Raw genomic sequence first — 16,217 nt, forward strand, 5'->3', positions numbered from 1 at the left:
CCACTTCCTCCTGACTTGGCCCAGAAGCAAATTCATCCTTACCCACGAGTGAAGCCAAGCCTCATACAACCACATATGAGAGGGGAATCCACTCTCCTCAGGCTGCAGGAGGGAGAGAGAGAAACTATATCTTCAACATTACACCCAATGTCTCCCCCAAATGCTAAACCAGCCTCCTAGAAGACCATAATTTACAATGGTAAAGAGGCAAACAAAAGCAAATGTGAACGTAACTTCTATTAATTGAAAGTCTAATGCATTTATTTTTACATAGGCACCGAAATATAAGATTTTTACATTTGATATTCAAAATTCTGAAGAAAGCATCCTTTGGTGTCTTAAAAACCATATTGCTAAGTGCCATTAGATCTTCCAACTTCTAGCTCTGGGAGCACAGCCTCATGGGAGGCTGTGGCTTCAGGAACATGCCTCCGTGTATGCTGTCCCTGAACGTTTGTCTTGGGCTCCATCGAAAGACTAACATCCTTGGGCTGGTCTTAAGGGCGGTAAGAACTACTGGAATCAGGTGGGGAGAACTGACATAGAGACAGCGTGCTGGACTCACACCCAGGTCCTACTTCTACGCACCTCTGGTTTGGGGTGGTCACGGCAGCCAGATCTGTCTCTGTGCCCAGACTGGGCTCCTCATGGTCTCCAGGGAAGTGCCATCTGCTCTTCCGAATGCTGGTCCCCTCCCCAAAGAAGGGCTAAGCATTTTTCTTCTTACTGCCTCAAAACACTGCTTCTTTAAAGATCTGAGTTTTATAGAATTATAGCTTTTTGTTTAATGGTTTTCACTTTAGTAAACAGATTTACTGATTGATTAAATGATTTAGGGAAAGATTGATTCATCCATTCACTTGATAAACATCCAAAGGATGTCTGTAAGAATCAAGTGAAATAATGTTAAGTCAAGCTCCTAATCCAGCGCTTACCACATCGTGAATTAAAACTTTTATTAAGTTTCTCTCTGTGTTAGACACTGGGGAACACAAAGCAAGTAGAGTGTTTGTAAGGAGGTAGATTTATGCCTATCCCAGAAATGAAGAAAGAGGGCCCTGGAGAAGTTATATAAATAGTCCAAGACTATAAAATAACAAACGACTTATTTCATAACTTGGTCTTGCTGGCCTGAGTCTATGCTCCTTTCATCCCTCCCCCTACTTACACATTCTAGGGTTTTCCTTTATGGACAGAAGGGAAATCACAGCAGTCTTCAGCACAGCTTCTTCATATACCCTACAGAGCTGTCATTTTACCTGAAAATCCCTTTATTAACTCAATCAGATGGTTTTGTTTTCTTAGATACTATTTTCGTGGATGTGGGGTTAGAAGCAAAAGGACCCAGATGAAGGCTGAAATAATATTTCTGCTTGGGTTATAGCGCCACCATGTGGCCCTTTCATTTCCGCACAACGGAGTCTGCATGATGTGGGTGTCACCTCCCCAGTGCCAGCCTGGTACCCGGGAGGCAGACCATTTCTCCTCTGCATTTGTGCCATTCAGAGATCTCCTGACTTTTTAGTTGTCCCATGTGGGTTTTGAAAAAACTAAAGGGGCTATGTGATTTTTTTAAGCTACCGAAGGATGCTTTCTCTAGAATCTTGAATATTAAATGTAAAAACTTACAATTTAGTGCATATTTTTAAATGCACTTAAGACTTTTGATAAAAGCTACATTCACATTTGCTTTTGTTTGCCCCTTTATTGATGTAAATTACGGTCTTCTACGAGGCTGCTTTGGCATTTGCGGGAGACATCAGGGGTAATGTTGAAGAAATAGACCTCTCTCCCTCCTCCAGCCATATGAGAGTAGATCCCCTCCATGAAAAGAGTTGTATGCTGCCTTGGACTTAGCAAGTCCAAATCAGAATAGGAAATAGAAATTGCTTCCTTGTGGTTAAAATGTCTCACCTCCATTCTCACATTTCAGGAAAAAAACCAGGAATGCTGGAACTTCCACTTTGATTCAAGTACCGATAGCAGAAACTGTGCCTTCCTTATCTGAGCCCACCATGCCCTAGCTCAGGTGGATTATTACATATGATAGGTTCTTGGTAAGGAATCACTGAATAAGCATATTCTCTTCCGGAATACGGCAGTTGGCCTCTGGTACTAACTGGGTGTGCCTGAGGGCAAGTCCCTTTACTTCTCTGACCCTCAGTTTGTAAAAGGGAGAGACTAACGTGTGGGTCACCAACATCATTTCCCGCTCTGACTTTTTGGGTCTTAAGGAATAAGAAGGCAGAAGTTATATAGTTCCTAGTTCCTTGATTTCTACTTAGCACTTGGAAAGTGCTGGACATGCTAAGATGATTGCAGGATTCTTGTTCTTGAGTGTTGGGAACGGAGGCGCAGCTTCTTAACTGCAGAGCAGTCAGATGGAGACATTATGGGCAATGGCAGCCAGCGAGAGGCTAACCCAACTGAACTTCCTCTCTATGGCATTTCTGTAATCTCGAAGAGGTGTTGTCCACAACCTGTGCAACAGTCCACCATTCAGTGACATCAAGCATTTACCACCATCTAGTTCTTATCTTTCCTTTGTGTATGGAAGCGATTTCCCTTGCGAGATAAGCAGACCAGATCAGATGCGGCTTATATTACCATGGATTTCACATCAAGCCTCTATATGTATTCCCTATTCTGGTAAAACTGGGAGGTTTCTCTAATACGCTCTGAACTTTCTTTCATTTAGGTCTTTGACCAAGCTTTTCTCCCAGCCATAAACTTTCTCTTCTATCATTTCCCATCGGCCAATCATACCCATCCTTGGAACCAGATCCAACATCACCCTCTAAGGGCTTTCTACCTAACCTTTATACTTAAGAATGAGACCTCAGACTCCCACATGGTACTTCCCACCAGGCCAAACGACCCCAAGGCTTCTTCCCACTTTCTCACTCCTCAGTATGGAAGATTTTGAAAGCATGGGGTCTTTGGAGTCAAGTGCAAACAAATTCTGGCTCTTCCTTTGCTCTTTAGGCCCAGAATTTCAGTTTTCCCTCTATACAAATTGGGGAAAAATATATATCTTATCCGGTTGTTTTGATGGTTAAATAAGATAGTATTACTGAAAAACCTCTACTTTGGGACACATCAGTATCTTTCCTTCCCTTCCTCCTTTCCTTCTTTTGTCAAGACTCTTAGCATATTTTACCCTAATTTGTTGAAATGATGGGATTCTTCCTTGACTCCCCCCACACAAACCCTCAACCCACCTGGTTGAGTCTAAGCTTCTGGTAGGGGAATATTATTTTTGAATCCCCTTACTGTGTTCAAAACAGTACCTTTATTTAATTTAGTCAGTGTTCTCAGTCAAATGAATGAATATATACCAGGCACTAACAGGTGGAAAAAGAGGACTTTGGGGCTGGCTTAGAGGCTATGGTGTGCCCAGTGGGGAAGGGAAGAAGCCAAGGCCATATACAGATGTTGATTTCCGCATGGAACCTGATGCTTCTGAAAGATAAGAGCTCTCTGAGCTCAGGCTTGCTGACTTACAGAGTCGTCCATGCCCAGCAGGACCAGCAGTGGGATGGTGGTCATCCCTCCATGGACCCATTCCTCTAGAGACACAAAGCCGTCCCGGTCATAGTCCATCCCCTGCAACATCTCCTTCAGTATCTGCAGAACCCAGAGAGCAACAATTGTCCACTTTCATCCTGCACTTCCCTGCCTCCCTCTGTCCCCTTCTTTCTCTTTTGCTGTGTTATCCGCTTTGTGTTTTACCCCTTTGTGCTCTGATTTACAGCAGGCAGAGCAGTGAGGGAGCAAACAGCAGTGAGGAGGCCAGGGTTCCATGCCCTGCCCTGCCCTGTCCTACGTGGCCTTGGGCAAGCCACCCCCACTCTCTGGGTTCGGCTTCGCTCACCTATAAAATGAAAATAATATTGCTATGTGGGTAGCAGTGTAGTGATGATAAGAGAAAAGGTATAGAAAATGTCTCATCTAGTACCTGACTCATAGGAGCCCCCAAATGTAGCTACTAATATTATCTCGTGATTGAGAAAATCTTTAAAATTCTTTCTAGTTCTAAATTCCTTGAACCCTTGTTATAAAAATTTAGCTCTGGTGGAAAGGTTAGGGAGCATTATTAGGTATTATTATTTAAATTATGTCTTACAATTTTTCCTATTTTTCAATTTTTTCCTAGAGAAAACAGAGGTCAAGGCATAGGACCCCAGAGAAGCTGCCTATGAGAGGGTGAGTCTGGGGGCGCATGCACGGTCAACATTTTATCTTGCTTTCATTCAGAAGTTCACTTGGACATCTCCCCTTGCTTCTGGAAACTTACAGGTCTCAGCTCTGTGGGATCCCACTCCAGATACTGGGCAATGTGAAGCATCTGGTTGACAATACGATCCATTTCCTAGAAAACATCAAGAGAACAGAACCACTGAAGATGTGTTTTCATGAGCAAGACCCAAAACCAAACCCCGTGGGAAGATGGGCAGGGCAAAGCGTGAGAAGCAGCCGTGTAACATACTGGCCTTTCCTAAGGAGAGGACTACAGCCCCAACTACAAAGCTCTGTGGAGAGTAGACGCTCACAAGAAACAAAGAACATGGGCAAGCCACAGGTATGCAGAAAGCTCACTGTCTTCTTCTTGGACTCCCCCTGAACTCAACTTCCTTCCTCAATTCTGTTAGTCTCAGCAGAGAAGGCACTCCTGTTTTCTCCTTTGTGATTCTTGCTTCCTAAATACTTCCTAAATACTAAACCAAGGCAGTTCTCTCCCCTCACCCTCTTTTATTGCTCCTCATTCCCAAAGCTTTAGCACCTTGGCATCCATCTATATCCCTCAGGGGTCAATTTGCAGGTGGATGTAGGGCCACTGTATTGGTCCTAGCTCAGGTCTTAACTCTACCTTTTGAGTGTCTCTCTTTCCTCTGCATCTTGCCTAGCCCTGAGCCCGGGACTCTGATTAGGACATTTATAAGGGCTACACCTGCCTGGTAAGCAAGACTTTTGTTTAGTACCAAGGTCAGGCTTTCTTTAAGACCTCACAGAACTGCTGGATGGGAATGAATCAGTGCACCAAGAGTTGCATGGCAACACACTAGACTGAGGAGGCATTTGTATCTCTTGGGCACCATGGAAGATGTTCATAGTAAGACTGATCTGGGGAGACACGTTGGTGAATGGAAGCCAAGTTCAAAAGTGTTATTTCCACCACGTAGGATGCTGGGTTAAAATAAGCAACCTAAAAACCAGGAGGGATTTAAAAAATTACATTCTATTTAAAATTTTAAAAATTCATTGCAAAATCACAGATGAGGTAATAAATGGAGGTAAAGTAGTGGGCCAAGCAGTGGGGACAGGGTGCAACAGATTTTCCAACAAAAAAAGAGCTTGGTGGATTGAGCTGGGTTCAAGAGTCCTTGATTAAAACAATGTGATTCAGGAACTAAGAATTAGACTCAGTCTTGATCTGTGTGAATGGAAAGGCATTTTCAGGAAGCAGAATAGCAGATCTTAGGAAGAACTTGTTCCCCAGATGTCCACTCTGTTCAGGCCACATGTGACTGCTTAAAGCGTCATGGAGGAATAGGTTTTCAGTTCTGTGTCATATTTTAAGAATGGCACTTTCAAACCAGAGCTTGGTCAGACTGGTTATTTAAGCCTGCCTTATGAGAAACAGTGTAGAATATTGGGGGAATTTGAGCTTAGTGAAGGTCTTAGGGTAGATGGGACAGTACCTTCTAAATCTTAAAGACCTACGGTGTAGGATCGATTTTCCACTGGTCTGGTGTCCTGGTCACCTACACAGGGCAGAAGTAAGCCAAGGGGTATAGGGAAGGAGCGGTTGGAGGTTGGCCTATTTTGGTCTCACTGCTGGGTTGGGGGAGGGGGAGAGGGAAACAGAATCCTCTTTTGTGCTGAGAATTTCTCTGGTAGATGAGAGGTGCCTTCTGTGCAGGAAGGAAGCCCTCTCTACCTGTTCCCCCAACAGTGGAACCACGGTCTTGAGGCAGAGGGTGAACTCTCCACTCCTGAGAGTTTTCACATAGATCCTAGGCATCCATCTGCTGGAGATCTTCTGTGGAAAATTGAATTGGGTGTCTCTATAGACACTCACTTCCATCCCCCAGTGTTGTCTTCCCAACAGATCTGGAACTTAACCCCTTCTTACCATCTGCAATGCTTCTACTCTGGTGCACGTTACCAGCATCTCTTATCTTGTTTATTCCAATAACCTCCAAACTGGCGTCCCTGCTGGTGTCCCTACAGCCTAGTTGCAACACAGCAATCTAGAGTGATCTGGTTAAACCGAAGTTGTGTCACCCCTCTGTTCAAAACCCCCAATGGTTCTCTCTTCCTCCAGAGTAAAAGACACACTTCCAATCCCCTCTACAACTTGCTGGGTTTTGTGAACTCTCCCCACAACCTCTCCTGGTCATTCTTTCTCTGATCTCATCTCTATTACCTCTAACTCTGACCTCCTTGCTGTTCTGTTCCATCAAGTTCCCTCCTCATTCATCTGCTGACATTCCAAGCACCCCTCTGGCCCCTCGCACTTGGGGCTGCCTCAGCCTGGAAGGGGTCTCCTCTGAATGTCCCCCTGACTCACTCCCTCACTTCCTTCCAGTCCCTGTTCACAGATCCCCGGAGGGACACCATCCTTGGCTCCTCTAGCTAAACTGCTCCCTCCAACACTTCCTTTCCCTCCTTTATTTTCCTTCCGACTCGCACCTCTCTCTGACACATACCTCGCTCAGCTTTGTAGGGCGCGTGCTTGCGCTAGAACAAAAGCTTCATGAGGGCACAGATTTGTGTCTGTTGGCTTCACTGACATAGCCCCAGTGCTCGAAGTAGTGCTTGATGTGGGGCAGACACTCCATTAACGTGTGGTGATCAAATGCTTTGGAAGTCTGTGATTCTCTGGTTGTTCTCCAGCGTGATGCAGCCCACGGCATTACCTTGTGGCTATGGCATCCCTTAAAGGAGCCTTGGGGTTTAGAGGACTTGGGGATGACTTCGTTGGTCTAGTGGACTTGTTTCCTTCCTCCCTGTGGGGCTGGTGTGACTCTGTCCCATGCCTCTCAACCTCACAGCCTTTCTGTTAAGGAGCCCCGTCTCTAACAGTGCCGGTGATAAGCGCAGGGCTGCCTGATTGTTTGCCTTCTCCCCTCTCTGCCTTCCATACCTCTTTTCACTCCATGATCCCTGTTGTGTCCTTGCCTGTTCCTAAGGGAGAGCGGGGGCGGGTCTCAGGCCTTCCCGGGTACAACGGGACGGGACCATTTGCTCAAAGCAGAAAGAACCAGACTGGTTGAGCTACTGCTCTGGGTATAAGAGGAAGACTGGGAAGTTCAACTAGATAAGATACTAAAGCAACTCCCCTTCTGAAATGGTGAGATCCAAGGCTTCGGGAATGAAAACGTCAGGTGGAGTTTGTTCTCCCCCAAGCTGGCCCTCTGGGAAGTAGCAGTGGGGGGTTCTGCCCTGATTCCTGCAGGCTCTATCAAGACACTGCTATTCTCTAATGTTAGAACTGGGGGTTTTTAGACTCTTCCTCCACCTGCTCCCTTCTCCCCCAGATTTTCTTGGTTTCAGGAGGGACATTTGGAATGAGAGCTTACCGCTTGGTCCAGGAGACCGTTCTCATCCGAATCATAGAGACGAAACATGACTGCAAGAGACACAGAGGTGAGGCTCAAGGTGTCCTCTGGGCACCACAGATGGGCTGGGGCTTTGATGCTGCCGGTCTTTAGCTCAGTTCTGTCGCTGGGGCAAAGGCCCCTGCAGCCAGCTCACCCACCCTCCAAAGTACAGAGTCTGATTTCTTACACAGAGGGTGGAAATAGGGAGGAGAACCTAGCCGTCTGGCTTCTGGACCTGTCTAAGCAATAACTCCATGGCTGATGAGATCCAGGTGGCGGTGTGGTTCCTGGTGGAGGGTGCATACCCTCGCAGCATCACTGGAACACAGCTCACAAGTGCCCGGCTGGTGGGAGCACCAGAACTATAAATGGGGCACTGCTTTTACTGCACCCAGAAAGGGTGTGGATTTAGGCCTTGTCCTATTACCTCAAGGGCATCAGACAAGTCATTTAACTTCATTGAGCCATGTTTCTTTATCTGCAAGATGGAGATTACAATGGTTCCCCTTCCTCCTAGGTCTTTTTTTTTTAAAATGAGGATTAGTATGTAAATGATCGGTCAATTTTTTTTTCTGTAATAATTTTAATTGTTCTATATAAGAAATATAAATAAGCATACAATATCCTACAAGATATGTATAAAATAAATATAAAATGTTCATGAAAGAAACATGCCAAGTAAGACTACATACATAGTAAATATTTTTGCTGCCTTTTTAATACTTAGGGTTTTCTTTTTTTTTTAAGATTTATTTATTTATTTATTTATTGGACAGACAAAGATCACAAGTAGGCAGAGACAGGGGAGGAAGCAGGCTTCCCGCAGAGGAGATAGCCCAATTCGGGGCTCGATCCCAGGACCCTGGGATCATGACCTGAGCTGAAGTCAGAGGCTTTAACCCACTGAGCCACCCAGGCGCCCCTTAGAAAGGCTTTAAGAGAAGGTTTTGACAACTTCACTCTCTAAAAAAGATATTCAGGGAAGTTTAAATTGATGTGTTCTTTCTCTTAACATCCCCAGAGCAAGCAAAGAAGTCCAACATCATTTCTTTAACCTCAGAATTTTATGCCAGCTATGATCACTATAAAAATCAATATTGTGACATCTAAATGTTTTGGCCTCTTTAAATATTTCAGGAAGATCGAGCTTATACAGACAGATTCATGTGCCCTACTCCTCGTCCCATGGCACCTGAAATGGAGAAAGCACTCAACAGATGTTATTTATTTTTATTTTTTAAATTTTTAATTAATTAATTAATTAATTAATTTTAAAAAACACTATTTTATTTATTTTACAAGTAGGCAGAGAGGCAGGCAGACAGAGAGAGAAAGAGGAAGCAGGCTCCCTGCTGAGCAGAGAGCCCGATGCAGGACTTGATCCCAGGACTCTGAGATCATGACCTGAGCCGAAGGCAGAGGCTTTAACCCGCTGAGCCACCCAGGTGCCCCCAGATGTTATTTATTGTTGCTTTCTTTCATTAACAAACATTTATATGTGGCATTTAATAAGTACGATGCACTGTGCTGTACACGCTATCATTACTGCTAATGGAATCCTCAACAAAGCTATGATGTAGTTACCATTATAGAAGCTGTTGTATTTGTTTTTCTTAAAATGTCAATGTGCTATTCAGAAACACCCTTTAGCATGTTCTAGCTGTAGGGAGGTGATGCAGGATAAGGAAGACCTGGGACAGAAATTTGGGCAAAGGACTAAATTTTCATTTTTGGGACTTGGGAAACTGCATTTCACTCATCTTAAAGGTAGAGATCCTGTTTGTGATCTCAGAAATAAGCGGAGTCAGGAGCAGAGCTGACACATCTTCATTTTCCTCCTGATCTTGGAACCCTTCATTGGGCCTCCCTGACTGACCCTTCCCCCACATACTCACTCTAGACCTCTCAGCATGTACCCACAGGTCACGACACTCCTGTTAGGTTGCTTGTGTGTCATCACATCTTTCTAATGTTGTGACATCCCTGCGCCTTGCGTTTGTTCAGTGGGGTGACTGTGCCAGGAGTCAAGATTCCTTCAAAGTAGGGTCATGGCCTTCTTATTCTCTGAGTCTTCAGAATGTCCTAGTCAGAGGCACTCAGCATAGGAGGCTGAGTTGCCAAGCAGATGCTGGATGATGGAAAGGGCAGGCTTTCCCACCACTGCTGTTCCCAGACCCTGGGCCCCGGGTGACTCCATGGGGAGCTCCCCTGGTCCTATAACGCAGGGACAGCTGACCCAGAAAGAACAGGAAGAAAGTATCCCGGTTAAGACCAGCATGCCCTTGGGCAAGTCGTTTACACTTAAAATGAGAATAATCACATTGATCTTCTCAGGTTATTGTGAGCTTAAAATGAGATAATGCATTTAAAGTGATTAGCAGAGGGGCGCCTGGGTGGCTCAGTGGGTTAAAGCCTCTGCCTTCCGCTCAGGTCATGATCTCAGGGTCCTGGGATCGAGCCCCGCATTGGGCTCTCTGCTCAGCAGGGACCCTGCTTCCCCCTCTCTCTCTGCCTGCCTCTTGGCCTACTTGTGATCTGTCTGTCAAATAAAAAAATAAAATCTTTAAAAAGGAAAAAAAGTGATTAGCAGATAAAAGGTCTTCAACAATGAGAGTAATTGTTAATGAACAGATGATAGGTGGGATTTCAGGATATTATTTCCAAAAAAATGCACTTTTGGTTATTAAAAGAGAAAAGCTTAAGTTGTTTTCAGTCATTAAAATCAGGAGAGGATTTGAATTCATCTGGTTTAGTTTAAAAAAAGATTAAAAGCTCTAGAGGACAAATATAACCAAGTTTCTACAATAAAAAATTACAAGGAAAATAATAAGCAGAAGATTAAAATAGAAGAAACATAAGAAGCAACGGCAAATGTAGGGACCACATTTGGATTCTGATTCAAACAACCAGTTAAAAATAGGTAAGATAATTGGGAAAATGTGAACACCGACTGAATATCTGGTATATAAAAGGTGAAATTAAATGGAGTCACTTATGTCAAGGGGCTTTAAAATGGAGCTGGGGGGCCATTAAGGAGATGGGCCTCATGCAGTTCCTAACCGGGCGGAACCGTGAACTCTGAATGGGGCCAAACTGCAAATATTCCAAGGACTCAACCTGAACACCTGCAATTTGCTACATTAAAGAGACTTTGTTTAGTGATAACCTCAGTCACCAATTATATATCAATTAAGATTAGTTTTCCACTACCAACACCAATCAAAATTCTCTGCAAACACATACATGAGAATTCCTCTTGTCTTTAAACACCCCTGACTTTTGTTCCTTTGGGACGGACACTTTATGGGTTTCTACCCAAATCTGTGTTCTCCATATTGCTATTCTGAGGCCCTAAACGAATACTTTTGTTCTTATTTTAGCTCTGCCTGCTTTCTCTGTGAACAGGCAGTAATAAGGAATCGTTGTCTTTCAATGTGATAATGGTGGTGAGGTTATAGTTAAGAAAAAGTCGTATTTTAGAGGTACATACAGATGTCTGGAATTTGCTTCAAAATATTCTGGGGCAGAGGGAGTGCATGGGAGGTATAAATAAAACATGATTGATTATAAGCAGGGTCATTACTGAAGGTGGCTGATAGGTATAGGAAAGTTTACTGTGCTTTCTACTTTTATCTATGTTGGCAATTTTCTGTAACAAAAAAATTTTTTTTTTAAATGCAGTTTCTTTTTATTGCCATTACCAGACTCAATCTGAGAGCCACTAATAAGAAAAAATCTGCCACATCCTTTCTGGTAAATATGAACAAATTCAATACCTTAAACTCCAATTTTCAGCTGAATGTTAGAAATAATTTGACATTTCACTTTTAACATTAGCCAAAAGATACAGAAACCTGCTATATTTGCCACCAAATTAGCACTTCAGACTTGCAATTGTTAACACCTCAAAACTACGGGGGAGATTTTAAGCTCAGCTAATGAATGAACTGTTTCATTTTGGTTTTGGCAAGGGTTAACCTTGCCAGTAGATTAAACAGTAACCTAGTTACTGTTGAAGTTTTGTTGATTAGTCATCTTATTAGCTGGAATTTTGACTTTTGCTATGATACGTGTGGTTTTTCCCTTAATATCTACTAAGTTCCCAAGAGGAGCCAAAACAATATATCTTTTCTAACAAGGTCCTATTATTTCCTATTTTTAAAAGTCTGCCTGTAGGCTCTTGGAGGTGGGGGAAACCATCCCTGAAGTGAATCTTCTATAAGGTTCCAGGCTCTTGGGCGCCTGGGTGGCTCAGTGGGTTAAGCCGCTGCCTTCGGCTCAGGTCATGATCTCGGGGTCCTGGGATCGAGTCCCGCATCGGGCTCTCTGCTCAGCAGGGAGCCTGCTTCCCTCTCTCTCTCTCTCTCTGCCTGCCTCTCCATCTAGTTGTGATTTCTCTCTGTCAATAAAATAAATAAAATCTTAAAAAAAAAAATTCCAGGCTCTTTCAGTTGCTCTGGGTTTTCCTTTCTGCCACTAGCCATTACTCTCTCTCTCTCTTTCTGAAGATATGTTTTTTAAATCAACTTTAGTCACATTTGGAACCAACTCCCTCACTTAACTAGCCCCTTTTCTCTAGAGGCCAAAAAACTTGAGGTGGGGGTGGGTGAAGAAACAGAAATAAGTTTTAACAAGCTAGAGGTTGATCAAGAAAAAGGAATTCCTCATAGTTAAAGAAAAAGGAATTCCCCATACTTGGGTACAGAATAGAAGGAAGACAGATATTGAATAGCCTCCCTTGAAAAATAAGGGAAGGTAGGAACTTTCTGGTTAGAGACTTTCAGAAAATCCTGCCAGCAATGGAAGGGAGTCTCAACCCCACGTTGAGACTTCTCCAATTTCCAAATCCAGATTCTCAATGGCAAGGTCTCAGATGTACTTCCTACTCTCCACACAACTGGTACTGGGTTCCCAGCATGGATTGTAAGATGTGTCCAGATCACTGCTGGTGACAGGACCGAAGCACCTTCCCCAAGCAGGTGTCACCAATACCCATGATCCCAGGTCGCTCTCTGGCATGCTTAGAATGAAGGACAAGATACTAGATCTTCTAAGGAAAAGTTGAAGGCCCTTGAGAGGGTGAGCACTTACATTCCAGCTTATCCTGAGGTCTCCCCGTCTCCAGCAGGGACAGGTAACACACAACATCCTTCAGGTACACTATGGGGGATTCCGAGCCTGGAGATGGAGCAACAGGGTTTCCCAAGGGGGTTGCAGCCACTTGGTCTTTAGCTGGCTCTTGCTTCTCAGTGATCTTCAATTCTGTAATAGCCAAAAGCAAACCATCCAAAAGCACTTAGTATTTAACAAATATTAAACCCCTTTTGTTACTCCATCATTTTCTTGATAGAGGCAAGAATTTTAAACAAGTATCCTCAAAAGTGTTGGTCACTTAAATATGATCCAATCTGTGGTCCTAGATATCTAATTTGTGGAGTTCATACTCTCTGAATGGGTCCCATTCTGACCCCTTTAAGAATCTATATCCTTGTAAGAAATTCACCTATACCCTGTGAATTTTCAGAAAAGATGACAGTGATTTTTAGTAATGCCCATAAGCAACAGGTAAATGGGAACACACCCAGTTTATAGAGTTTTGGCTAGGATTCTAAAAACCAGACTATTGGTCATTTACCAATGCCTGCTTTCACAATTTTCTTCTCAAATAAATTAAAAGATAAATGAAAAGGTGAATATTCAGAAGACCAACAATCAACGAGTTTCCAGAAACTAGGACGAATTTTGACTAGCTGCAAGCCTAATCAATTGGATTAAGAATATGCAGAAAGTGGTTTATCATTCAGCAGGAATGGAGTGTTTTCCCTCTGGAGTTTCCCCTTTTCTTAGATAGGAAAACGCTGTCTCTTTTATACTTCTTGTCCTCTAATTCAGAAATATGAGGTTATTACTAATGAGAAAACCAGGCACCTATATTCTACTGTGTGAATTATACTTTCTCAAGTCACTTTAAGAGCTCTATCTCTCTTTTCCCAGTCTCTCTAAATCCATGCCCATCTGAAATAATCTCTTAATATCCAGGAAGTGGGTGCAACTCACAGAAAACACAGTGAAAAGTAAGAGGAAGACCGGCAGTGGAAAATCCACTAAGTAATAGAGAGCACACAGACAGGCAGCCCTGAGAGTAATGCCTGCTGGGGAAGGCAACATTACCAGCCCACTTTTTGTTCAGAGAGCCAAAGTGCCAGGCAAAGGCAAACGGTTTGTGTCAGGCCAGTAGAGCTGTGTTCCATGAAAGCCAACTGGGTCCCAGGAGTTGGGCTATGATCTGACAATGATCCAGATGGGCAGCAGGTGAGACCACTGTCTCAATGACACTCTGTATACTACAAGAGGCCTTCTGAAGAGACCAAGACAGATCTTATGAAACAGAACTGCAACACAAGGAAAGGAAGCTTCCAGATCATTGGAAACCACTTCCTACTGGACAAGACCCTAAGAGGTTGCAAGAAGATATAACCTCTACTAAGAAGGGGCAGAAAGCCTCAAGGGTGAGTAAGTTGAGCTAAAAATAAGGATAGTGAGATGGGGAAATTGTAATAAAATTACATATGCAACAGAAGTATTTAAATAATCATTGGAGGAAAAGTTAGGGATAAACATACTAATATATAAGACAAATGAGAGAGGGGTGCCTGGGTGGCTCAGTGGGTTAAAGCCTCTGCCTTCAGCTCAGGTCATGGTCCTAGGGTCCTGGGATCGAGCCCCACATTAGGCTCTCTGCTCAGCGAAGAGCCTGCTTCCCCCTCTCTCTCTGCCTCCTTCTCTGTCTACTTGTGATCTCTGTCAAATAAATAGATAATATTAAAAAAAAAAAAAGACAAATGAGAAAAATCCTTTGTACTGGATAGCCCATTATATCTCATGTTACTGTTACATCCTCAAACTATCCATCATTAAAACACTATTACAATGACTTCTATTTTGACTAAATTGGAATAACGTACCAGATATACCCTTCTGTTGAAACAATTAAAAAACTGGACAAAAGATATGAAACAATGGTTCACAGGACACTGGATGTGGTAGCACCAAATGGTGATTCCCAAGAGACTGAAAAACAAATGAGATGATTCCTATAATTGCCACATCTTACTGTCCAGAAAGAGTTTTAAGGGCTGCAGCACAGGAAAGGGGAGCCCAGACAGATCCTGCAAGTCTCTCTGAATTGAAGAGGCAGACTTTGGGGAGTCCAAGGTGTCTAGAGTTCACAGGGCAGTGCACCAAAGAGGAGGAAGCTGCACAGAGAGAACTCTAGAGATCTACAGAGGGTCCTCTGTGAGTAATCAGTAGAGTTTCCCCTCAATTATTCAGCTGAGTAACAATTAGCATAGATGTGTGATGAGACTACCTGAGGCTAGGGAAAGAATCAGTATTGGTGAGAACAATCCCTGGAATGCAAGAATAGTGTCTCTTCTCACCAATCAAGGCAGAAAACTCAAGAAACACTGGGTAGAGAACTCAGAAGAGTTTTGCTTTGGTAGTTGGATGAAATTAGTAAACGCCTCTCTGGTCCTGCCTAGTAAAGCTTTAAAACCCAAACCAAAAAGGTCAAACTATTTCCAAGTGACCTAACAGTGCCCCAAAGCAAAACTCAAGAATTTTTCTAAGAATGTAAAACCCAACGATGTAAAATTGTCAATGCCTGGTATTTTACAAAAAAGTTAACAGGTATACAAGGAAGCAAGAAAAAAAATGAACAATAATAATGAGAAAAGCAATTGACATGGAGCCAGAAATGACACAGATGATATAATAAAAACTTTACAATAATTATTACAAATGTATTCCATCTCTCCAAGAAGCTAGAGGAAAGATTGCATATGTTAAGAAGAGACAAAAAAGATACGTAAAAAATGTCCGTAACAATTGTCTAGATATGATGTGTGTGAAATGAAAAAGTGCCCTGAATAGGATTAGCAGTGGATTAGAATTTGCAGAAGAAAAGATCAGTGAAATTGAAACAGCAATAAAAACTATCCAAAAAAGACTTTAAAAAAAAATAGTGTCGTATCGGTGAGCTGGGGGACAACTTCAAATAGACATGTATAATTTGAATACGTGAAGAGAGAAAGAAGTAGAAAATTTAAGAAATAATGGCTGGAAATTTTCCAAATTTGTTGATATTTGATAAAAGCTATAGAATCTCAGGTCCATGATGCTCAATGAACCCCCAATACATGAAGAAACATGAAAATTATACCAGGGAACATTATAATCAAATTGGTTGAAATCAGTGATAAAGAGAAAAAAAATTCATAAAAGCCACAGGAAAAGAGACCTTATGTAGACAGAAAAAAAGAGGAGAATGCCTGTAGTTTTCTCACTGGAAAGATAGCAAGCTGAAAGCAAGTGGAACAACATCTTTAAAGTACTAAGGGAAAAAAAAAAACCTGTCAACCTAGAATTTTTTTTTTTAAGATTTTATTTATTTATTTGAGACACAGAGAGAAAGAGAGAGAGCACAAGCAGAAGGGAGAGGGAGAAGCAAACTCCCCTTTGAGCAGGAAGCCCTACTGGGGGCTTGATCCCAGGATCCCAGAATCATGACCTGAGCTGAAGGCAGATGCTTAACTGACTGAACCACCCAGG

General features: G+C 42.9%; 1 protein-coding gene across 5 annotated transcripts in view; it reads right to left on the bottom strand.

Annotated features, from left to right (window-relative positions):
- DGKG (diacylglycerol kinase gamma) overlaps positions 1 to 16,217 on the bottom strand; it is a 212,282-nt gene that overhangs the window by 128,762 nt on the left and 67,303 nt on the right. For all 5 annotated transcript variants that reach the window (XM_082693811.1, XM_082693807.1, XM_082693809.1 and 2 more), the window contains 4 exons: positions 12,699 to 12,869; positions 7,587 to 7,636; positions 4,298 to 4,372; positions 3,505 to 3,627 (listed from right to left, as the gene is read on the bottom strand). In XM_082693811.1, coding sequence (XP_082549937.1) covers positions 3,505 to 3,627; positions 4,298 to 4,372; positions 7,587 to 7,636; positions 12,699 to 12,869 — 419 coding nt within the window. The remainder of the gene's footprint in view (positions 1 to 3,504; positions 3,628 to 4,297; positions 4,373 to 7,586; positions 7,637 to 12,698; positions 12,870 to 16,217) is intronic.

This window comes from Mustela nivalis (genome assembly GCF_964662115.1).
Source record: "Mustela nivalis genome assembly, chromosome: 1".
NCBI lineage: Eukaryota > Metazoa > Chordata > Mammalia > Carnivora > Mustelidae > Mustela > Mustela nivalis.